Raw genomic sequence first — 20626 nt, forward strand, 5'->3', positions numbered from 1 at the left:
TTTAAACGTGAAAAATTTAAATCAATTGGTAAGAATAATCAAAGACTTTCTCCTTTGGTTATTTCATTATATTAAAACATAAAAATATAAAACAAGAAATGAGGTAATATGTATATATACCGATTTATTTTTTAACACTAACATATTACATGATATCACATGTTACTTGCACACAATCAAGTGTTGTACGTAATTATTATTGACGTCACGTCGATGTGGGACGAAGTACAAGTACTTTACTTAAACTATAAGCCTGAATTTCCTGGAGAATTATGCCAAATGAATAAATAAATTGTCGTTGTGTTATGTAATAAATAAAATTTGGCTTATAATCGGGCACAATTAGTCTCGAAAATCCAGGCGTCGAAACAACATGTTTCAAAAAATCTTTTATTGCAATCTTATCAAAATATTTAAATTTCTGTGCACATATAATTTCTTTTAGAATAAAAAACACAGCTATTTTTCATAAAACTGTATAATATTGATTGCCTCATGGTTCAATTTTACTATTTTACACAGGTGGAATAAAATTGCAATTTCAACAACTTAAGTTATCGTACCACAACAATTTCTTATTTCAATACTTTAAATATATAACAGTATTTAATTGTGCCCTTGTATTGTTATTTGTTACAAACTAATTTCTCTTTTAGTTGATGTTAATACAACACCTTTATAAATAAATATCACCTTAAAATTTGTATCATTCACCACCGTGCTCCGATAAAATTATTGATCGTCTACGTGAAATCGTTTCCCTAGTCAAACAGCGTCTTTATTTATAAAAATATACGCCTGGCGCTTTTGAAGGATCAAATTTTTACAGGAGCACGGTCGGAATGCAGCGTTAAAAAAAATACAAAAATTGAAACGAAGTGTCATGGCAAGAAACTGAAAAGCTTCCTTCGCTCCAACAGCGGTTGGGGCGAAGGAAGCTGCAGAGAATTAACTAGCTAGAAATAACATGGTGTACACCTACAAACATCTCATTGGAGCCATCATCTGAGAAGTTTTGGGACGGTTTGAACAAGTATTTAAGTTATCGATTTTTTATTTTAAGTTTTTTATAGTATAGTAATACTGGCTCACATTTATGTTCTTCTAGATAATGGCCAATGACGGACTAGATTCATCCTCCCAGCTGTTGAAATTTGTATCATTACATTGAAACATCGACAGAGTAACTTAGGTTTTGTTGGTTTTTTGATATTATCTATGAGTTAAAAAAATATTTCTAAGTGCTACGGTAACTTTGAAATTGAAGGAGGAACATTAGGTTTTGAACCTTCATCGATTTTGTCGTTTATACGATTCAGTCGAGAAATTAATAGAAGTAACGTTAGGAAGGTATTTTGTTCGCTGCGGCTTCAGCCTGGGAGTTATTTGTTACGTGTAGAACCATATTGCCAATTTAATTAAATTCACACATCATTTAAAATATATGTATAACATAGAGTTATTTACAAATATAGACCTAGTTAGAAATCTTCTCTTATGTACATTATGCACAATATTTTACAAAATTATTTACACAGGAATGCCCGAACGGGTCAGTAACACGAAATAATATCAATAAACAAATAAAACTCATGTTTTGAGCTTAGTTAAGTTAATTGAGCGATGGAGATCATTCCGTTACGATAAGTCTGGTGGAAGTGCCAAACCTCCAACTTTCTAAGTAAGTACCTCAGTCCAATCGCTAGGTAAAGAATGCTAAATAGAATATAAAAATAAAAACAGTCAACAATAGCTGCACAATTCCTGCACTGCACTGATGTCTTTAACTAAGTGATCACAACCTGAGGAAAGCGGAAGCACCAACATTCTGCTACGTACCCCCAACGAGGACGTGCATGAACCCGTCCCACTCATTGTCCGTTCGCGACGTCGACGGCTCCTTCCATTCTGGCGGATCACTTGCCAGCCCCAGCTCCGCATACAGCTCGTTGTTGTTAAGAGACTCTAGATCCGTTTGGGAAGTTAGGCTGAGCACGGAGCCCCAATTGATGGGCCGCGTCATCTCGTCGTCGCCGAGCCCCGAATCCGTGTCGGGGGCGGCAGACGGGAAGGGGGTGGCGCGCCCCGACGAGCACGCCATCTCTCGCAGGCTTTGCTCGTATCCGGGCTCAGGCACGGGGGAAGGTCTGCTCGGAGGCGTCATCTCCGGCAAGGAATAACTCGGCTCGGGGGGTTCCGCCTCCATCTCTCGCTCCAACCTTCGCAGCGTGTTGCAGATGAGCACCGACCGTCGCAGCGAGGGGTCCGAACATTGTCGATACCTCGCCAACTTGCACATGGACAGGTTGAGGACCGCCAGTCGCCGCTGTCGGTAACAGGGCACGTGGCACCACCGAGTCCGCCCGTCACAGCACCGGGTTCGAATGGGCGGGGAAGCACCGAGTTCCAGGTACGATTTTCCGTTCTCCTCGCAGCGTATCGTTTGCTGCTGGGGTGGTTGGTAGTACTGCCAATAGTCAGAAGACTGGTACCGGTTAAAGGGTTGGCTGAATCTCGCCGGTTCAGGGACGGCCACGCAACGATCATCGTCCGACAACTCGTCATCGAACTCGTCTTCGTCTTCGTAGTCGTCGCTGCTTGATAATAATGTCGCCGCTAACGATGGCGTCGGAGATCTCCAAGTGTCGCTCGGCACCGCCACCGCTTGCAACCGCGCTATGCAATCGTCCGCCTCCCATCGACCCGTTTTTGGAGGCGAGGAGTCTCCTGGAGCTGTCGCCGCTTCTAACTTACGTTTCCCTGTAGTCGCCTGCAAACCCATCATGGCACAATTCTGAAACAAAAACAAACTTCTAAACTTTTTTACACCATAATTAAGTCATCAAATAAATGAGCACATTTTTATTCTAATCTTTTCTGATTCTAAATTCTAAAAAAAGCCCACAAATGACAGTTTTTATGTCTCATTTTACGTCTTGCAGTACTTAAATTAATTTGAAATAAAGCGAGCGCGCACCTATTTTCATTAAAAGTCTATCAATTGCAGTAAATCATGAGTTAATTTGATTACAAGTTCATGTAGGTGAACAGTAATTCTTTCAAGATACAACAAACTTTAAACAATGGCTCGAGAAGTAAACGCATTTTTCAAAACCCGTCGTGGTATTTTTCCAAACGTCCGCAAAAATTCTAGAAAATTGCCGCGGATCAAAACAATATCAATTATATTTAATTACGAGTAATGCGTCTAAACTTTGTCCAACAAACAACTTTGAAGAGACGATGAGAATAGCGCCAAGAATATCGACATATATATTGGGTTGCCTATACACTAAGCGCGCCTCGAGTTGAACCCGAAGAAATTCTCAGCAGCGACAATCTAATTGTTTAAATTTTCAGGCAAACGTTAACCTCAGTAATTTTATTGCCGTGGCGTGAAAATACATTTTCTGTGGCTTATTAGCTGGAATTATTCGAGTTCTTTGATTTTGTTTTGGTCATTTGAGAGATACCTTTAATAATCACTAATGAGCCAGAAATGAAACCGGCAGAGTTATAAAAAATTTCACAATTCTGAAAGAAACCAGCTGTTGAACATTATAAAACGCCAATGAAACTATCACAAAGAAAGCATTAAAACTGAAGCTGAAGTGAACGTCAAAGGAGTTTCGTCCAACTCTTTGATTTTATGTGAACGCTTTCTATTTAATTTAGTTATTCCTGCGCGGCTGAAGTCCTGCAGTCGGTAGCGAGTGGCCATAGGCCGGTCTCTCGAAGGCCGCTTGGTCGTAACTCGTCGCATGAGAAACTACTCTTCAAGGTTACCACTGTTAATCCTTATCCCAACACACCTTGCGCAATTACTTCAGGAATATTGTCTCCTCCCTCAATTATACATCATTAAGAAGTGAATTTTTCTCGGTAAGGATCAAAAGAGCCTTGAACTCTACTCGGACCATGGGAAAGAAGCATTTTCAAATTGTTTCAATCATGTTTATTAGCATTGCAGCATTGCCGTGATAACGTTTATATCAAAATTTGCTTTAAATTTAGACAGTCTGAAATTGTGATAACCCCGCCGCGATATTCTCGTGCAAAACATTTCCACGAACGTCGGACTAAAATAAGGGAAGTTTCTACCTCCCTTTGATAAAAAAACGCACCGCTCGAACACCAAATGTTCATGTCTACCTGGAGTTTCAAGAAACCATCGGGGTTCAGGTAGAAACCGACACTTGGGGTGCCCGAGCATCTGCTCCGAACATCCTGCTGCTCTTGCAACATGTAAATTTATTCAGGACATTCCTAATTGCTTTCTTTTACCCAACTCATGATCCTTCGCATTATGACGACGTATTTGATGAGTCAAATCTGAAATACAGTTTTCCATTAGGTCGCTACGATCCCCGAAGTGTAGATGAAATTCAGGGCTGGCAGGCAGGCAACCGGGATTAGTAAGAGGGGCCCCCGCCTGGGGTAGCGGCCCTAACGCGGTCGAGGGGCTCACACAACGCAGGGAACTTCCCTCGACAAAAGCGGGGGTACGTCGCCCGGACGGCGCTGAATACACGCCACCAGGCCTTATGCCAGACCGGCGGCTCTCAAACAAGGGGATGTAACGTACGTTTTGATAAAGGAAATAACGGCGAAAAAGCGGAGGATTGAATTAGCACTCTTCTTGGGGGAATACCGCCGAAGATTAAAATAAAGTCCGGGGGGTGGAGGCTCATTTTCAATTTCGCAACGCTTGATTGGGGTGTTTTACGATTATTTTAGCCTCGGATAATTAACATCGGTGAGTGGTGAACGTTTCACATGTTTGTAATTTTGAAAATGGGATTTTTCATTGGCTCGAATTTTGTGAAAAGCGATTATGAAAATTGCGGTGCGTCTCTGCACGCGGGCAAAAAGCAGAAAGAAATCTGAAACAATGACCAAGTCTCTCAAGACAAACAATAAAAATTTCCTCCAATTACTTCAGTTCTTTGTTCAGAAAGTGGCAGCGAGTTACTGTACCGTTCAGTGGTATCAGCAAAACAGCCCAGTTCGAGTTGGTTAAATTCGCGTGTAGTTCTAATTGTCCATTTTCGCGACTTTATTTTTGGAAAGTCCTGTTTTGGTGCCACTGGCACGTGGAGAACGAGGGTAACTTGGATGACTGGCGTTCGCAAGTGGATTGGTGCTATCGACGCATGCGTCGTTCTTTATCATTGTAACAACGTCGTGCAGAAACATCGCTAAATGGGGAAATTTCCATGTTGCTGCTCCTGGTAGCGGAGGTTATGTTTGAATGTTACTTAGGAGACCAAAGCACGTTTCGCCGCCGTGTGATAACGCAAAAGGAGCACCACGTCTTAAAATTTTTTTTATTTTCAAATGTTGGTATAATTAACCAGAGTTGAGGTACTTTTCCTCGTCCTACTTTACGCAACTGACACTACCTGGCTCCATCTACCGTTGGTTCAATTGGTACCAACCCGACTACAAATTGTAGCTCCAATCATTGTTATTAACAAAACCGCAGCTGACGACAGTAATGAATTCGTCGAATTATTTAGTATTTACGACGGCACTGATTAGTAGATTAGTAGAAAAAAATGCATTTGTATAAAGCCAACTCAGCTGATAAGAGCAAGTCACAAGGGCTGCATAAATCTACCCCGCTATCATTTGTCATTTTCAAATATCACGAGGATATTACGACTACGTCTTCAGACGAGGAAGGCTCGTTCCACGGCCGTTCAACGGAAGAGGATGGAGCAACGGGAAATTTACAAAGCGAAAACGGTATAAAAACTCTACAGCGATCTACGAAATGAGAAAAGACTGCAAAAAGGGTGTTTTGTCTACCAGATACAAAGCTAACTTCACGGGGCATGTCGGGGATAAACGCAATAATTGCTGGCAAGAACTACATAAAGGGAAAAGTGGATTTACATTTGTAGTTTAATTAAAATTTGGACATGAGGGTAATAAAAGTGCGAAAAACTTATCACGTGGCGAAATCTGAGAGCTTAGTTATCGCGAACTTGTTGATATTTCAGCACGCTTATCTGATAACGAGATACGGCAAATTCGATGGAATCAACGACTTTTTCAAAAACGTAGGCATGTTTTGTGTTGGCGGCGCTGAAAAACTCTTATCATTCTAAGAATCAAGTAGGTCCAAAATGTCAAAATCAATGCCTACTGGACCTTGTCTTATTCGAACAAATGGCATTATAGGGGTTGTACATCAAACGTATGAGCGTAGACGCAAATGGGGTCATGGGACACACACTAATTTATTTATATTGGCGCTAAATTTAATGATTACAGTAGAACCTCGATTATCCGGGCGCGGATTATCCGTGCTGCGCATTATTCGTGCAAGGATGTTCATTCGATTATCCGTACACACAAACAAATCGAAGACAAACTACTTCGTATTTTTGCTTCCAATGTTAGAAAACTTAAAAAATTTGGAATTTCACAAGTAACAGTTGGTGTGGTTTAATGACATCTAAGTCAGTCCAGAGAGCAAAAACAAAATTATGAGTTAAAATTTTTGTCTTTGAATAGTAGTGATTGCAAAACATTAACAAAAATGCTTGAAATAAATTCTTTTGCAATGAAAACTTTCATAATTAAAGAAAGTCAAAACTCAACTTTGGCGCTAAAAAAGAAATATGTACCTAAATAAAAGTACCAGGTTTTTTTACGACAAAATAGTTACTTTTATGTAATATGTCTGATAAGAGTTGATTGTTTCAATTTCTTTCAATATTAAAAATTGTTATAATTAAGATGTTGGTAAATTTTGTTAGTTTTTAAATATTTTAAATTAAAAAAAGTTCCAAATAATTCTGTTGCCTAAACGTATGTTTATTTAACAACTCAATTATCCGTGCAGACTCCGGTCCCGAGAAGCACGAATAATCGAGGTTGTACTGTAATTGGTACGCCACTGACTCTGTTATTTGTCAAACTGAGCTCTTAATTTTTTGGTTTGGAGGATGAAACCGACGATTTACAGAAAAATATCAAAATTGCTTTTGAAGTAATAATAGGTAAAAGGGAGAAAAACCGTTATCTCCTTGCAAACATTGGTCGCCGTCCTACACTTAGCGGTATTACAATTTTTGAAAAGCACCCGATATGTGGAGCGATATAAAAATCAGATGAGGGCAAACAAACAATAAAATATTCAGAATGTTTTGTTGTAAGTAGAAGTAAAGTGTTATTGGTAGATGCGTTTTGATTAATCTCCGCTTGTAATTAATATGGATAAAATATAGATATGTGTAAGAAAAAAAAAATGTTGAGGTAGAACAAAGTTTGTCCAGGGTAGAGCGTTACCAACCCTCCTCATCAAATTACCCTAACTCAAACTAAACTAAAAGCCGGGATAGAACAAAATATGACTCAACAAACTTTAAAATTGTCCCTTCCATACGGCTCAAAGCTGTTTTCCCCATTAATTTCCTTTAGAGGGGAACAAAGTTCAAAACGGCCCAAAAATATATTCCCGGAGTTCACCCTCGCTCTCTCCCAAACCTGACAAAAACGGAGTTCACGTCACAAAAAGCCCAGCGTGGCAGTAAAAAGCTCTCCCGCTTCCATCGAAAGAACAGGAGGGGATCCGTGCTCCGTGTAGGATATTTCAAATTAAAATCGAGCAACCCGAGAGCACCGTTCGCATTTTGTTTTTGCCGGTTGTTGAGTACTAACGGGGTAACGTAGGCGCGTTGCTATGACGACGAGCCAATAGCAGCGCGGCTTTCCCCTCCACCGCTCTCCGTCATGTTCACGCGATTTGCTTTTATACATCAGTATTTTTTACGCTCGTTCTTAATTTTGCTCAGAAGCTCGAAGGCACCGTTTGCTCGTTGCAAATATTAACCGAAGCCGCTATTGGGACCCCAAGTTTTTGCTTTATTTTCGAAAAACTGAGGCCGGAACTGTGGCGTTAACGGCGCCAGCGCAAGCACCGCCCACGTCAAATATCCGATATCAATACCGAACCGCCCCCACCACCGGCTCATAAAACAAAAAAAGCACGTGGTGCTGGCTAATGCAATTATCCCATTTTTGTTTGGATACTCTTGTCAAAATTCACGTGGTTACGCCGTTTCTAACCAAATCACGGCTCTCTAGATCAAAGCCTCCTAGATTCTTGATTAAAGCGATGGAAAAGTGCATAGCCGCCGCGATCCCACGTGCGGCGACATTCAAACAAGTGAAGCTTTCGGAGGTCACATGACCGTAAAGTAGCGCCTCGCTGCATCATTCAAGCGAACGACAAATCAACGAGTTTTTTCTATAATACGATTGCAAGCTACGTCAGTATCTTTGCGCTACCGCTAGAGAAAAGTTCAGAGCCTGGCCTTCTTTTATCCGAGCCAAGTTCAGAGCCGACCCGATCGTGCGGATTGTTCCAACGTTCGGGAAGCCGAAACGACGCGATCTCTCCAAGCCTCATTTTCTCTTATCGCTAGACCGGAGGCCCAGGCAAGGGGAGAGCTATAGAGACCAAAATCGCACGGAGCTCCGATGATTTGCACAGAGGCTACGTCCTTATTGCGTGACATTGCGCAGATATTGTGCCTCTAAAACAAACACCGTTCCAACTTTCTTTAGCTTGGCGTTATTACAGCGTAAAACGAATGATTTTTAACCACTTGTTTACTTCATCGCGCACATAGCGGTCCCATCGTCATCGATGATGATCGAAACACGTGGCGGAAAAAATTAAGGACGAAAAAATCCAGTCATTTGCCGTCAACCAATTACTCTCGCTCTTTCTCGTGTCATCAATTGACAGCGGCGACGGCTGTAAATGGCGTAATGAAAGCGACAAACAGCGCTGTCATAACTTAAAATAGACATAGAATTCAGCGCAAAACTTGATAAGACCCTCCTTCTGTGGTCAAAAGCACGAAAGGCATGTCATGCTGTCAAACCACGTGGTCCACGACACATCACGTGATATGCAAATCATCGTGCCGTGCATGTCTTGACAAATAGGCACTTTGTTTATTGCAGATTGGTCGGCGCTCTTTCTCTCTCCTCCAATTAGAACGCGATCTTCAAAATCTTTAGGCTTCATTGGAAATTTTGACGATAAGCTCAAAAAAGCTACTTGAAAACTTGTGAAACTCTTATCTAGATCACGTCAACAATGAGTAAGCCATAAAAACAAAGATATTTTGTTGTAAATTTTATCCAGAACGAAGCAATTATGGTCTATTGTGGGGGAAAAAGTTGTACAACCGTGTTCTATTAAAATACGACAAGAAATCTCGACACAATGTGCACTACCGCTATTACAAAATGATTTTAATTACGTTTTCGTAAAAATCAAAAGCGACCGGTCTCAGTTGTGGCGCGATTGGTGGTCCTAAGACAAAAAGAAGCTTTAGAATTTCAAAGTTGGCACATCTGACTCGAATAGTGACAGTTTGAGGTTAATTGATGTAATAGTTGACACGTGTCTTGTGAGTGAAGTTTCAACAGCGACCGCAGTCCTACCAACACGCAAAAAACGGCGCGGAATTTGAATGAACAAAATTTAAAATTCAGAATACATAGAATCGGAAGCGCTTTTCAGTCATTTATAAAACGGGATTTTATAGTCGTCCCTTTGTGGATGATTTTTAATTGTAAACAAATATTGGCGGTTTGTAAAATCAGAAATCGCGTGGGAATAGAGCTACAATAATATTGACCATGTTTCAATAAAATTATCAGATTGAGTAAATGTTCGAAGGTGTTGTTCTAGCATCAAAAATTCTTTTCGGGTTGCGAAAATGAAAAGAATATGCTTTCCGCGGAAAAACATCAATGAACCGATAAAAACAACAAATTAGTAAGAGCTCGTAAAATAATAATTACCAGTAGCGGAAGTGGGTTTACGCTTACGACATCGCATCGATTTATGAATGAAATATAAAAATACGATCTAAGTATTTAATAAGATGTCATATCAACAAAACAAACAATTAATATTAGGTTGACCTAGGTTAGTCACACTTTAATTTATTTCCTCGCATTTACAGCTTTATTATGTAAATAAGCTATAGAGATAAAAAAGATTAGTTTTTACAATTGTGTCGGGTTTATTATGTAGATATTTGTTTATGTAATCGCGATCTTTGAACCCGCGTCTTAATAATAAATCAGTGACAAATCAGGTGCATCTTTAATTCATGATGATTAATGACGACAACAGTTCGGGAAGGCGCGAAAACCCACAACTTTCACTACTCCTAATCGATCAATTTTTCGACTTATTGAAATTTACTAGCGTGAAGTTGTAACTTCTTCAAACACATAATAAATTACACGCTTTTCAGCATCGAAATTTCGTACGTTGTTATAATGGTAATGGGCGAAACTCGTTTTAAAAATTTATGGACGATTTATGGAAGCTCTTTATGTATGGCTGATTAACTTTTCTCAATGAGGCATAAACCGTAATAATGGCTGCATTATAAACTACAACAGATCCCTTTTTCGGGTGTTTGTCCGATTTTCAACAAGTGACTTCCCCATGGTGTCAAAACAATGCGTCCGTCATTAAATTGAGCAATATTGTGGTTAAGGTCACGACCTAAATCCTTGCAGAGTCGACATGAGGAATTATTGAACACTTTCAGTTGACTTGGAAAAAATGCAGACTATGCAACCGGCACGCGTGATTTATTTGCATTTTTCGGCAAATAGTGAAATGAATGGACGAGTGTTTACACAACACGTATGACAGTGATGCGCTTCAAAACATAGAGGAAAACGGAAAAAGTTTTAAACGAGAAGTGCGGGGAAAATTCACGCAAAACTAGAAACATATTTTTACCGGCATTAAATTTAGACGATAATAACATTTTTGGCACCAACTTCGCCAACGACATTGTGACATTTTTTAAAAACGTTTTTAGAGCTTTTTGAAAATTGACAATTTCTCAATTTCTCAAGCTTTCTCAATTTATCTTTAGATTTTATAGGTAAATCCTTTTGAGATCCTCCTTTTGGAATTTTAATTGCCTAATAAGTAGACTATGTAAAACCCAAAAAAAGACATTCTAAACAGACTGCAAAAAACAGAAATTTCAAGAAAAACTCTAAATTCAACTCTCAAAATCACAAATTTATTTACCGAATTTAGAGAATATACATACAGGATGTTTAATTTTAATCGACAGTTGTAGAGTAAGAGAAAGCAAAACTACGTTATTCAAAACTAGGTACAGAAAACACTGTATCATTTTATTAAATCTTTTGGTTTCTGATTTGATCTTCGCGCGATAACGATAAAAAACGATAAAAGTTTTATACTCATCAAGCAAATTTTTTATTACCCTATATACAGGCTGTCCCCGAACTCATGACTCATAGAGCAATACAATAATAACTAAATTTTAAAACAAAAATTGATTAATTTTAATGGTATTCGAGAAAGGATAAAAAATTAACAGCCAATCCCGGAATATTCTAAAGATGGAGTAAAACGCGATTCCTGTTTCCAAGGCAACGAGAGTGTAATGTTCATCTGAACAATAAATGATAGTTTGTCTCCACAGTTACCGATTTTTAAATTCTGTTCTGCTTCGGGATTGGCTACCATGTTTTGTCTTATCTCGATTATTTTTTCACCATTTGTTTCAAATTTTGGTTCAGAATCGTTGCCTTTTTTCTCGGGGTCACGAGTTCTGAGACACCTGTAAAGTATATTATTCATGGCGACCAGTCACCGCGTCAAAAAGTTAACACGTGATAATTCAACTTCACGTAGCTGCAAATTGCGTAAAATCAAAAAAAAAAACAAAAAGAAAACATATCTCTTTTATAAATAAGAGCTACCAACATGTAGAGGCAGTTCAATAAATCTTTTTTTTTTTCAGAATTAGGCAAATTCCCCCTATTAAACTCTTTAAATACATAATAATTAGAAGTAATTCCCCGTCTTTAGCGATTGCGTGTTCAAGAACTAATCTTGAATCAGCCCCCTTAAAAAGTGCATATTTTGTGGTAGTTGGAGTGCCTAAGAGGCAGAAAGTGAAAAAATGAAGAGCCAGAATGTCCCGTTCGGTCGATTGCTGCATGAAGCGGGGTAAATAAAAGTTGAAACTGGCGCGAGTTCCCAGCATGAATGAAGAATGTTGCTCACTTTCGATTACGACATCAAAGAGGGATGAGATTCGATTTCGCATAAGTAGGACAAGAGATAAAGTCAGGAGTGCAGAATGAAGCTTAAGAATGCGTCGGTCTCAGAGCAGAGGCCGGCGGCAGCAGCAGGCCATTCCATTCATAAAACACCGTCGAAGTCGCGCAACTTGTATAACCTGTAACCCATGCGACCCAAGACATGACAATTGCGCGCTTTGGCGCGTGCCGACTGTCACTTGTCGGCACGAACTGCTAGATTAGTGGTACATACACGTGAGCGGCCAATAATGCAATAAAAACGGGCAGAGGGGCGGGCCCACGTGCAGTGTGGACCCAATCGCGGCTTTATTATCGGAAGTGTGCTCTCTGTGTGACATTACCTGTTCCTTCATTCACTTCAGATATCTGGCAGGTTGCGCGAGGTCAGTGGTGGACCGCGATGATTGATGAGACATGATTTGCTGTTTTATGACGTTTTTATGGCTGATCTAGTTAGTCGGCGTCGCAGGCGGCTTGTCTCCGCGTCCTCCATTGTTCTCGTTTACGATGCTAATTACTGTTTACTCTGTCGGTCTAACAGGTGTTACAGATAAGCCGCGACACGCTCCATCATTGACGGATGCTTCGGTCGACCCGAATGCTAACTACATTTTAAGCGCCACCTCATGACACTTGCCGACAACTTTTGCACAATCGCATAATTTACGATTTGTTCCGCTTTAACGTAAACATCGTCCCATTCATGAAAAGCCTTTCCTATCTTCGCGGCGGACACTGTTTACACACTTCGCGACTCGAGCTTTAAAAAGCTCAACGCAAAAAATAACATTTCACCAAATCTGCTCAACAACACTAAAACGCTCATTTTATATCCTCAATTTCCTTTTACTATCCTTACAACTCTTCAACTTGTCGACATAATAACACTTTCTGCTTAATTCAATGAAGATGGTATACAACATTCGGATAATAAACTCAAGCAGATGCAAAGTTGCAAACTTACAACGTTTGTCCTTATTACCGCTAATAATTCACTGCCCCCAAAGTTACCACCACAAAGTTTCACAAGTTATGCGCTTTTCCTGGTCAGTTATCAACTTTAGATCGTTCGCATTATTTTAAAACTTGACAGCACTGTAATTTGCACATCACAATTGCTCAAATTTAAACCGTTAAAAATTCCAAAGTCTGCACAAAATTACTACGACGCGATGTTAAGGAATCACGAGTCAATCAGGTCGGCAACTCCAAGAGCAAAACTTCGATTCTGTTTCTTTCGTAGGTGAAAACAACTAATTGCAAATGTAGGAAGAACATAAAAAGATGTTTAATGAAAGCTGAGGTGAAGTAAGAAGTTGCTTCTTGCAAAAACGAAGTACCGAGCACAGGCAATAATCAATGGTAATTTTTGTTTTATTTTTTCGTGTTCTCCCGCATATCACGGTCGAAGTCTTTGCATCCCCTCTTGTTCAGATCTTTATTTTCATCATAGAAAATGTTGTCCAAAAATTGAAAATTTCAGATTTCCCGCTCATTTTTAATCTATACCATGCTCTTATTACATTTTTAACAATCATCTCGGAGATAATTTTAGTAATTTTATTTTTATTACGCTGAACGGAAAAACCGCGAAATTTAAATATTAAACTTAAAAAAAGAAACATTAATAGTAAAAAATATGGCTAAACTTCTTAAAAATATAAAAAATGGCTTAATGCTTCAAAATAATTGGTGGCAAGGCAACCAGATGGTTGGAGGAATTTCTACCGGGATGGACCGTAACGAATATTTTTAGCTCCTATAAATTCCGCGTTGAAAGCAAATTATGAAAGTCCAAATTATGTCGGGATTCTTTATGTCAAAACACTCGTAATTCAATTTAGTGTTTTTTTATATCATAATAATTTGTTATTCTCACTAATTAAACAATTTTACAGCGGTCTGTGGTTGAAAGTAGTAAATTTTTAGACCCTTCCGGTCAAATTATTGTCTTTATAAAGTAGAGTAAATAAAAAACACACGTCTAAGCAAGCTGTGGTGTTTGATATTTGTTTATCATGACAATTCGTTCAAAGTGCTACCAATTAAATAAAATTAAAATGTCAAAAATCTTGACCGCCCCGGTCGCCCTGTTTAAATTAGGCTTTTTCTAAGGCAATGTGGTGTGAAAACCATAAATAAAAATCAAACCCCAAAAGTACCACCTAATTATGTTATTTTACAGCAATATCTAGTCCGACCTCTACAATAAGCTCCAACCACATTTTACAATAGTTTAAGTAAGAGGGGCCATAAAATCATCTTATTTAACAATGGGCCGGCTTCTGTCCGGCCCTGGTGTCGAAACAAACCCTTGGAGAGCCTTTATTAGGGGGATAATGGTACGAAATTTACGACGGCGTCAAAGTAGGCTTTGAAACTTGACTTCTGCCTGTCATTCGTGAAATGTCAAAATACGCCAAAGCCCGCTAGATCGGTTATGACGGACTTTCCTTTGATCACTCTATAGCCCAATATTTTTCCTCGATCTTTGTTTATCCCCAAATTTCCCAACATTTCGAAGAGGGCACGCCAAGCTCAAACGTGGAACTATTTTTGTCGAATTGCAAAGACGCAAGGGGCCCCGCAGGCCCCAAAATAACTCTCTGAAACCACACGAAAGATACAGTGTGATTCATTTAAACCGATGACGTATAATTTTGTTTCTGCTTCCGAAAGCGTCTTGATTTTGGCGCTTTCTTAAAAATGCAGTTGCACGTTGTAAATGAACTTACTCATTGAATGAACGCATGTCATTGTGATGTGTACAGCACGGTAGTTACGCCCACCGTTGCCATGGTTACGACACCAACGCGGTGTTATTAGACCCGCTACCCGAACTAAACAATCGATATAATACGCCAACTTTTCCACCAGAAATTGTGTTTTTTGGAAACTTTTTTGGGCGTCCAGGTGGTGAAATGTCCACGAAGGTGTTACCAGTGAGAAGGAAGTAGCTTGCGAGTAAACGGGACTGATACTCGACGCTTTAGAAAGCGGGACACCGTTGATATCTTTATAATACCTAGAGTTCCGCGAGTGATTTTTTTTGGTTTTTGTTGCGAGAAACTGAGTAATTGGCGCTCTTTTTCGAAACGGCGCTTTTTGCGAATTGGAATAATCAGCGCCGAAGTGGTTCATTTAAAATTAGTGGTTCGTTCAAAGTTTACTTAACCTCAAAGTGGCTGTCACGGTGACAGCTACTTGATTTCATTTTTTTTTAAATTTTGGGTGAAGTGGGTTGTGAAGGGATATGCACTCAAATTTAGGGATTTCGGTGTTAAATAATGACCAAATTTCCGAAAAAAAAATAAGAGAGCGTCGTAAACAGCCAACCGTCTGACTCTGGCGCCTGCCCCCTCCACTTTCCTGTCTTGAAGTACAAGACTAATGTCCAACCGCCCAATGAAATAGTGGGGATGGTGGTTCGCGTCGCTTCAATGCGATGCATGCCCACGCGCCAACTGGTCCACTGTACATAAAACCATTTCAATGCACTGCGATCCCGCTCGTTTCAAAACAAAACACATGCGGAGATAGCATAGGTAACTAGATCGAGTTTGACAGTTGTCACGTGGAATCGAAATTTTCAAAATCTTGACTGAAAATATCACAATCTCCGGCGGAATTTCACTCAAAGCCACTGCTAGAACCCACTTCTACCCAACCAGAGGCAAAAAACGCGGTTCGAGGGGCTCTATGCAGGTATTTTCGGGTCGTGCCCCAAAACGGTTCGACGCAAATTTTGCCGCAACTTGGCGGGTTTTGGGTAAATTTTTTTTCGGAAAAAGACTCACCTGAGATTCAAACCACATGATTAATTCGGGCCAAGGGATGTCATTGTTGCGTGGTGCAACATGTCTCTTGAAGAACACACTATCACATGCATGAACTATCATGCACGGAGCGATACACAGTCTAACAGAGTGCGCAGGCAAAATACGGCAGCGCCAAGACCGGTCTGAAAACATCGGGCGTCCTCGCGCCACATCGACCAACTTCGTCCCACCTGCATATCATAGCCCACTCCGACTGAAAGGTTAGGTTAGATGAAAATATTCCAGCTCTGTTCAGGCGGGTTTTGGGACTTTCAAAATGCTTCTTTTACCTACGACATTTCAGCGACGACGGCCTGAAAAAGCTTGCGCAAACCGGCGCGCCATCCAAAATTTACGCTCGACATTTTTTTCGGGAAAACGTCTAATCATTGCGTCAATTATGCAGGTGGAGGAGAGTTCAATTAATCGCGTCGGTTGGTTTTCAGCCAGACATACTGACGATGTTTACGTTTCAGGAAGCATTTTTCACATTGTTCTTCACTGGAGAGGACAGTCAGCAAAAGTTACAAAGTCAAATGTCGGAACAATCGCGAAGTTAATTTTTAATAGAGCCGCTTATGAAAATAAAAACAAAAGATTTTTTACTCAAAGGCCCATTTACATGTTCTTGTGCACAAACACGTGGAAAAGAGTACTGACTCATTGATCATGACTTTATTATTAGTTTGGAACTAAAACTAAATGTCCCTAATCTGGTTGAAATCTTTTTTTAATCTAACAATTATGACAGTTCTAAAATGTCATACCAACATGTCAAAAATGCAAGCCGCCTAGTCGTACGGATAACCCATAGACTCCCAAATGCAAATTCAAAATACGAAAAATAAATAAGTTTTACAACTTCCTGTTGCAAATTATAACAAAAGCACTTCACTACTACGTATTTTAGTCCCTACGGTCAGAGTTCTACATAACTGTGTAGATATATGTCGGTTTAGAACAAGAAGTGCACGTAGAAACTAGCAACAAGTTAAAAAAAGGCGACTAATCATTTTAGAAAACGAAAAACGAAAAGTTCCCATCCTCATCCTTAGTGGCAAAGCATCGATTTCTGTCCATTTCTGAAAAAATGGCTCCACAATCTAACCCGATAAATCATCAAGTACATGCAACGGAAGCATTTCGATGAATTAAATAGCCAAGTTCATCATTTGCGATTTAAAATTTAAAATAAGTAAATGATTTCCGGCTCTTGGAGTTGTGACAAGACGCGAACGTGATATTTTCAATTTCAATAACGTTTAATAAATCGCTGCTTATTTGGAGTTTAAGATGAGTCATTGAGTTTTATAGTTTTATTAGAGACTGCGTCTAAGCAAGCTTTGGAATTTGAACCAAGTTGGCAATGCCCCATGACAGCGCTACCAACATGTATAAAATTGCAACGCCTACTAGTGTGGCTCCAAGCTTATTTTTTCACTGTTTGTTGTTAATTTCTGGTGTGTAGCTTCACAACAACAACAATTGAGGCGCTTTTGTAAGACCTGGAATAAGTAATTGGTTTGTTCCTTGTCAACACTAAAATAACGAGGATACCAGAATATGCAATTTGGGGAGATAAATGGCAAACGCAAAAATTTGTAGATGGGAAAGTGTATTTACTAAATAATTCGAATAGATCAAAGCTTTTAGGAAAGATTCTTTGAAATATTTAGCAATGAGGACGTCTTGAATTATTGACATGTTGGTAGCCCTGTTTTGACATTTAAATAAGAACATTAACTAAAATGTCAATATCTACTGTGTTTTACGTCAGAAATTGTCAGAGAAATTTTGAATTGTAAAGTTTCTTAGGACCTTTTTTCAAGCATCAAAAAGACCCAAAATCTAACTCTAGCACCTAAACTGACAGAAAAGTTAATATGACTTTCATTTTCTTAGATGTTAGTAACTATATTGTTTATTTGACATTCAGAAGGTCCAAAGAATGCTCAATTTTTAACCTCAAATCACCAATAGGGACGCCTTCAAAGCCTACTTGGATCTCGTTTTTAGTAAATTATTCCCTTGGACGATTGAAATGTTACAAAAAAAGCTAACCTTCAATGTAATTAGCCATAAGAAAAACGGTGAAATTTCACTCATTAAACTCTTTTTGAAGATTTGATACCTCTGCCTGATCCCTTCGCATTTCAAGTGTGAGGTTAGTGCTCACAGTTCTGACACGTCATGAATAACAGAACTACCAATATTAGGAAAAATTCAAAGCCGTTTTTACGACATAGAAGTGAGAAGGTCGATGCAGACTGGGCATATTTGAGCACTTTACCCTTCTGAAATATGTAGCTGTTAATTTTAATACCAAGCGATCAAATAAAAACTCATTCTTTGAAATCACAAGTCATGTCTGTGATTGAAGAATTATCTCTCATTTATGCCGTGTAATTCAACGTTGTCAAACTGAAGATTTTGAAAAAAAGTTGAAAGGACTTTGACGATATTTTTGAAACCTGTTCTAAAAGCTCTTTTGTGATTCTATGCCTTATTTCATTTCAACAATAAAAAAAATGTTGGGCAAAACTGGCGGTGAGTCTTTCAGGAACTTTTAATTTGGATTGATCAACATTTGGGGCAGCTGTAGAATTTAAAATATGAAACAGTCTCTAATTGGAGTTTGTTCTAATTTGTCCCGATATCAATAGGAGTCACAATTTATGGGATAAAAATGATTATCCAGAGATTTGTAATTAGAAAAGGCCACACTTTTGCGCGACCAATCAAAGTAGCGCATATAAAACTGTCTCTTTCGTCCCCAAATTGAATTTCCCACAAAAGAAAAATCCGAATTCCCGTGAACATTGTCGTAAACAAAGCAGTATGAGTTGTTGACTATGTTACGCCGCGATGACGCTCATTGACGACTAGCAACACGAATTCGCTAATGACTAATGGAATGTTATATCCTGCAGTCCTGCCCGCATTATTATCCTGTGTGAGCTGGCCTTAAACTCTAATGAAACATATTTTCGTTGGCGGAACCATTTCAGAGGTGGCGTAAGAAGACGACTTTTTTTAAACAAGAGCATAGTTCTGGGGAATCCCACGCGAATGTGCATTATCTATAAACTCGCCTACGTTGATCGAAAAAAATAGAAGGGTGAAAAAAGAGGGCATAGCACTGGAAATGTGGGGTTAAGTATTCGTAATACTGAGCGCGATGTAATTCCTTCGACAGTTCGTCAATCAATGCTGAAAATCTATAAAAATGTGTTTAAAGTTGCGCTACGTTAGATCTCGTACAGAGCGAGCAATGCCTAAGTTATTATCAATTACTGTGACTCAGCCGTTGTGAGCCGGTACACAATTCACAGCCATGCATAAAACATAGTCTTTCTCTCTCTATTCCGGCATTCGTGTAGCTTATTGAACCGGCTGGAGTATGGTTAGGTTGGGTCGCTTGGCTCTCCCTTCCCTAATAAGTTTCTTCTATCGCTGTCTCGTTCAAACATTAGAGCAAGCGATAAGTGTGTCTCTTTCTACTGACGTCACCATTTCAGTGCGAGTAGCTAGGCTACAGTGTACTGCTTTCACGGAAAGCTACGGCACCGACCCTCCAGTCTATTTCTCTCCTACAGTCCCCCAGCTGTATATTCCACGGTAGTATTCGATAAACAAAGCGGAATCAAGCGAACAACGAGCAGGGCAACACTTCTAGTTACATATAACCATGGAATGGATAATTTCGAAACTTCTACTCTGTATTTCAAGCATAATAATGGAAATAAGATAATCAAAATTTGCGCGTATATAAAGCACGGCTGACATATTTTAAGGGCCGTCTGTAACGCAGGCATTTTTCTAATTACTCGTATTTTTCTCACAGGAAGCGTTCGTTACGCGTTACCATCTAGATGGCCGAGAATGAAACAAAAGAAACGCGATGCCTCACCGCCACCTTCGATTATTGCAGCGCGGGCATCACACGTCGATCAACCTTTCCATGGAGTGTCTGATGATGCCCGTTTGCGGTTTGGTCAATTTTCACTCGCTCCTCCAGGATTCGTCTGTTATGCGCATACGTCACATATTCAAATCAAATAATAGGAATAATTTAGCGAGCTCTTTCCTCATTTCGGACTTTTTCTCATTCCTACAACTCCGATAAATCGCCATCGTAATTACGAGCTGAAAAATTATTTCATTTAATGAAGGATTTTTTCAGAAAAGAACCGGACGAAAACAAGTTTATGTGTTTCAGCCTAAGCGGCAACAGCCTCACCAGAGGTTGTTTCTTTCTCTCTTCATCCTGTTTCGAACGAGCGGCGGTTTTACTCCTAAAAATAAAATGTCTGATCGATTCGAACACCGTGCTTTTAAATTTGGCGGTCGAAACCTAACCTCAAAAAACAGGGGCATGACACGTTACGCAATCGGAGTCGTCTTTGAACGATGACAGACACTTTTACCAGGATCTCAACAAATTATTGAGATGTAGCGCGTTGACATGCCGACGAGGGATGCATGTTTCATGTTACGGACGCCACTGGCGTTACCAAAGAGCATGGGCGGCGGCACGGGAAATTCCTGAGTGCTATTAGACCGCCAAAATGGAACGTCAATATCGGCGGGCTCTAATGCACGGAAACCACACTGCGTCATCGGCGATTTTCGAAAAAGTGTGGAAATTATTACAGTCCCGGTCA

At 39.6% G+C, this 20626-nt stretch overlaps 1 protein-coding gene across 1 annotated transcript; it reads right to left on the bottom strand.

The window, feature by feature from the left end:
* Nucleotides 1-99: 99 nt before the first annotated feature.
* tara (SERTA domain-containing protein 2 taranis) lies at nt 100-16121 on the bottom strand. Its single transcript, XM_088042244.1, has 2 exons — nt 15942-16121; nt 100-2794 (listed from the first exon to the last, which is right to left on the bottom strand). The coding sequence occupies exons 1-2, from the start codon at nt 16113-16115 to the stop codon at nt 1832-1834; spliced, it is 1137 nt and encodes a 378-aa protein (XP_087898370.1). The 5' UTR covers nt 16116-16121; the 3' UTR covers nt 100-1831.
* Between the last annotated feature and the right edge of the window lie 4505 nt (nt 16122-20626).

Source organism: Gnatocerus cornutus, chromosome 1 (assembly GCF_029298725.1).
Source record: "Gnatocerus cornutus isolate USDA-ARS CGAHR chromosome 1, icGnaCorn1.1, whole genome shotgun sequence".
Classification (NCBI taxonomy): Eukaryota; Metazoa; Arthropoda; class Insecta; order Coleoptera; family Tenebrionidae; genus Gnatocerus; species Gnatocerus cornutus.

What these genes read in the sequence shown, in the direction of transcription:
- tara (XM_088042244.1), bottom strand. Translation starts at nt 16,115, where the DNA reads ATGTTTTCAGACCGGTCTTGGCGCTGCCGTATTTTGCCTGCGCACTCT. An exon ending in TCATGTGGTTTGAATCTCAG is followed by an intron (nt 2,795 to 15,941) that starts GTGAGTCTTTTT and finishes TTTTTGTTTCAG; the next exon opens with AATTGTGCCATGATGGGTTT.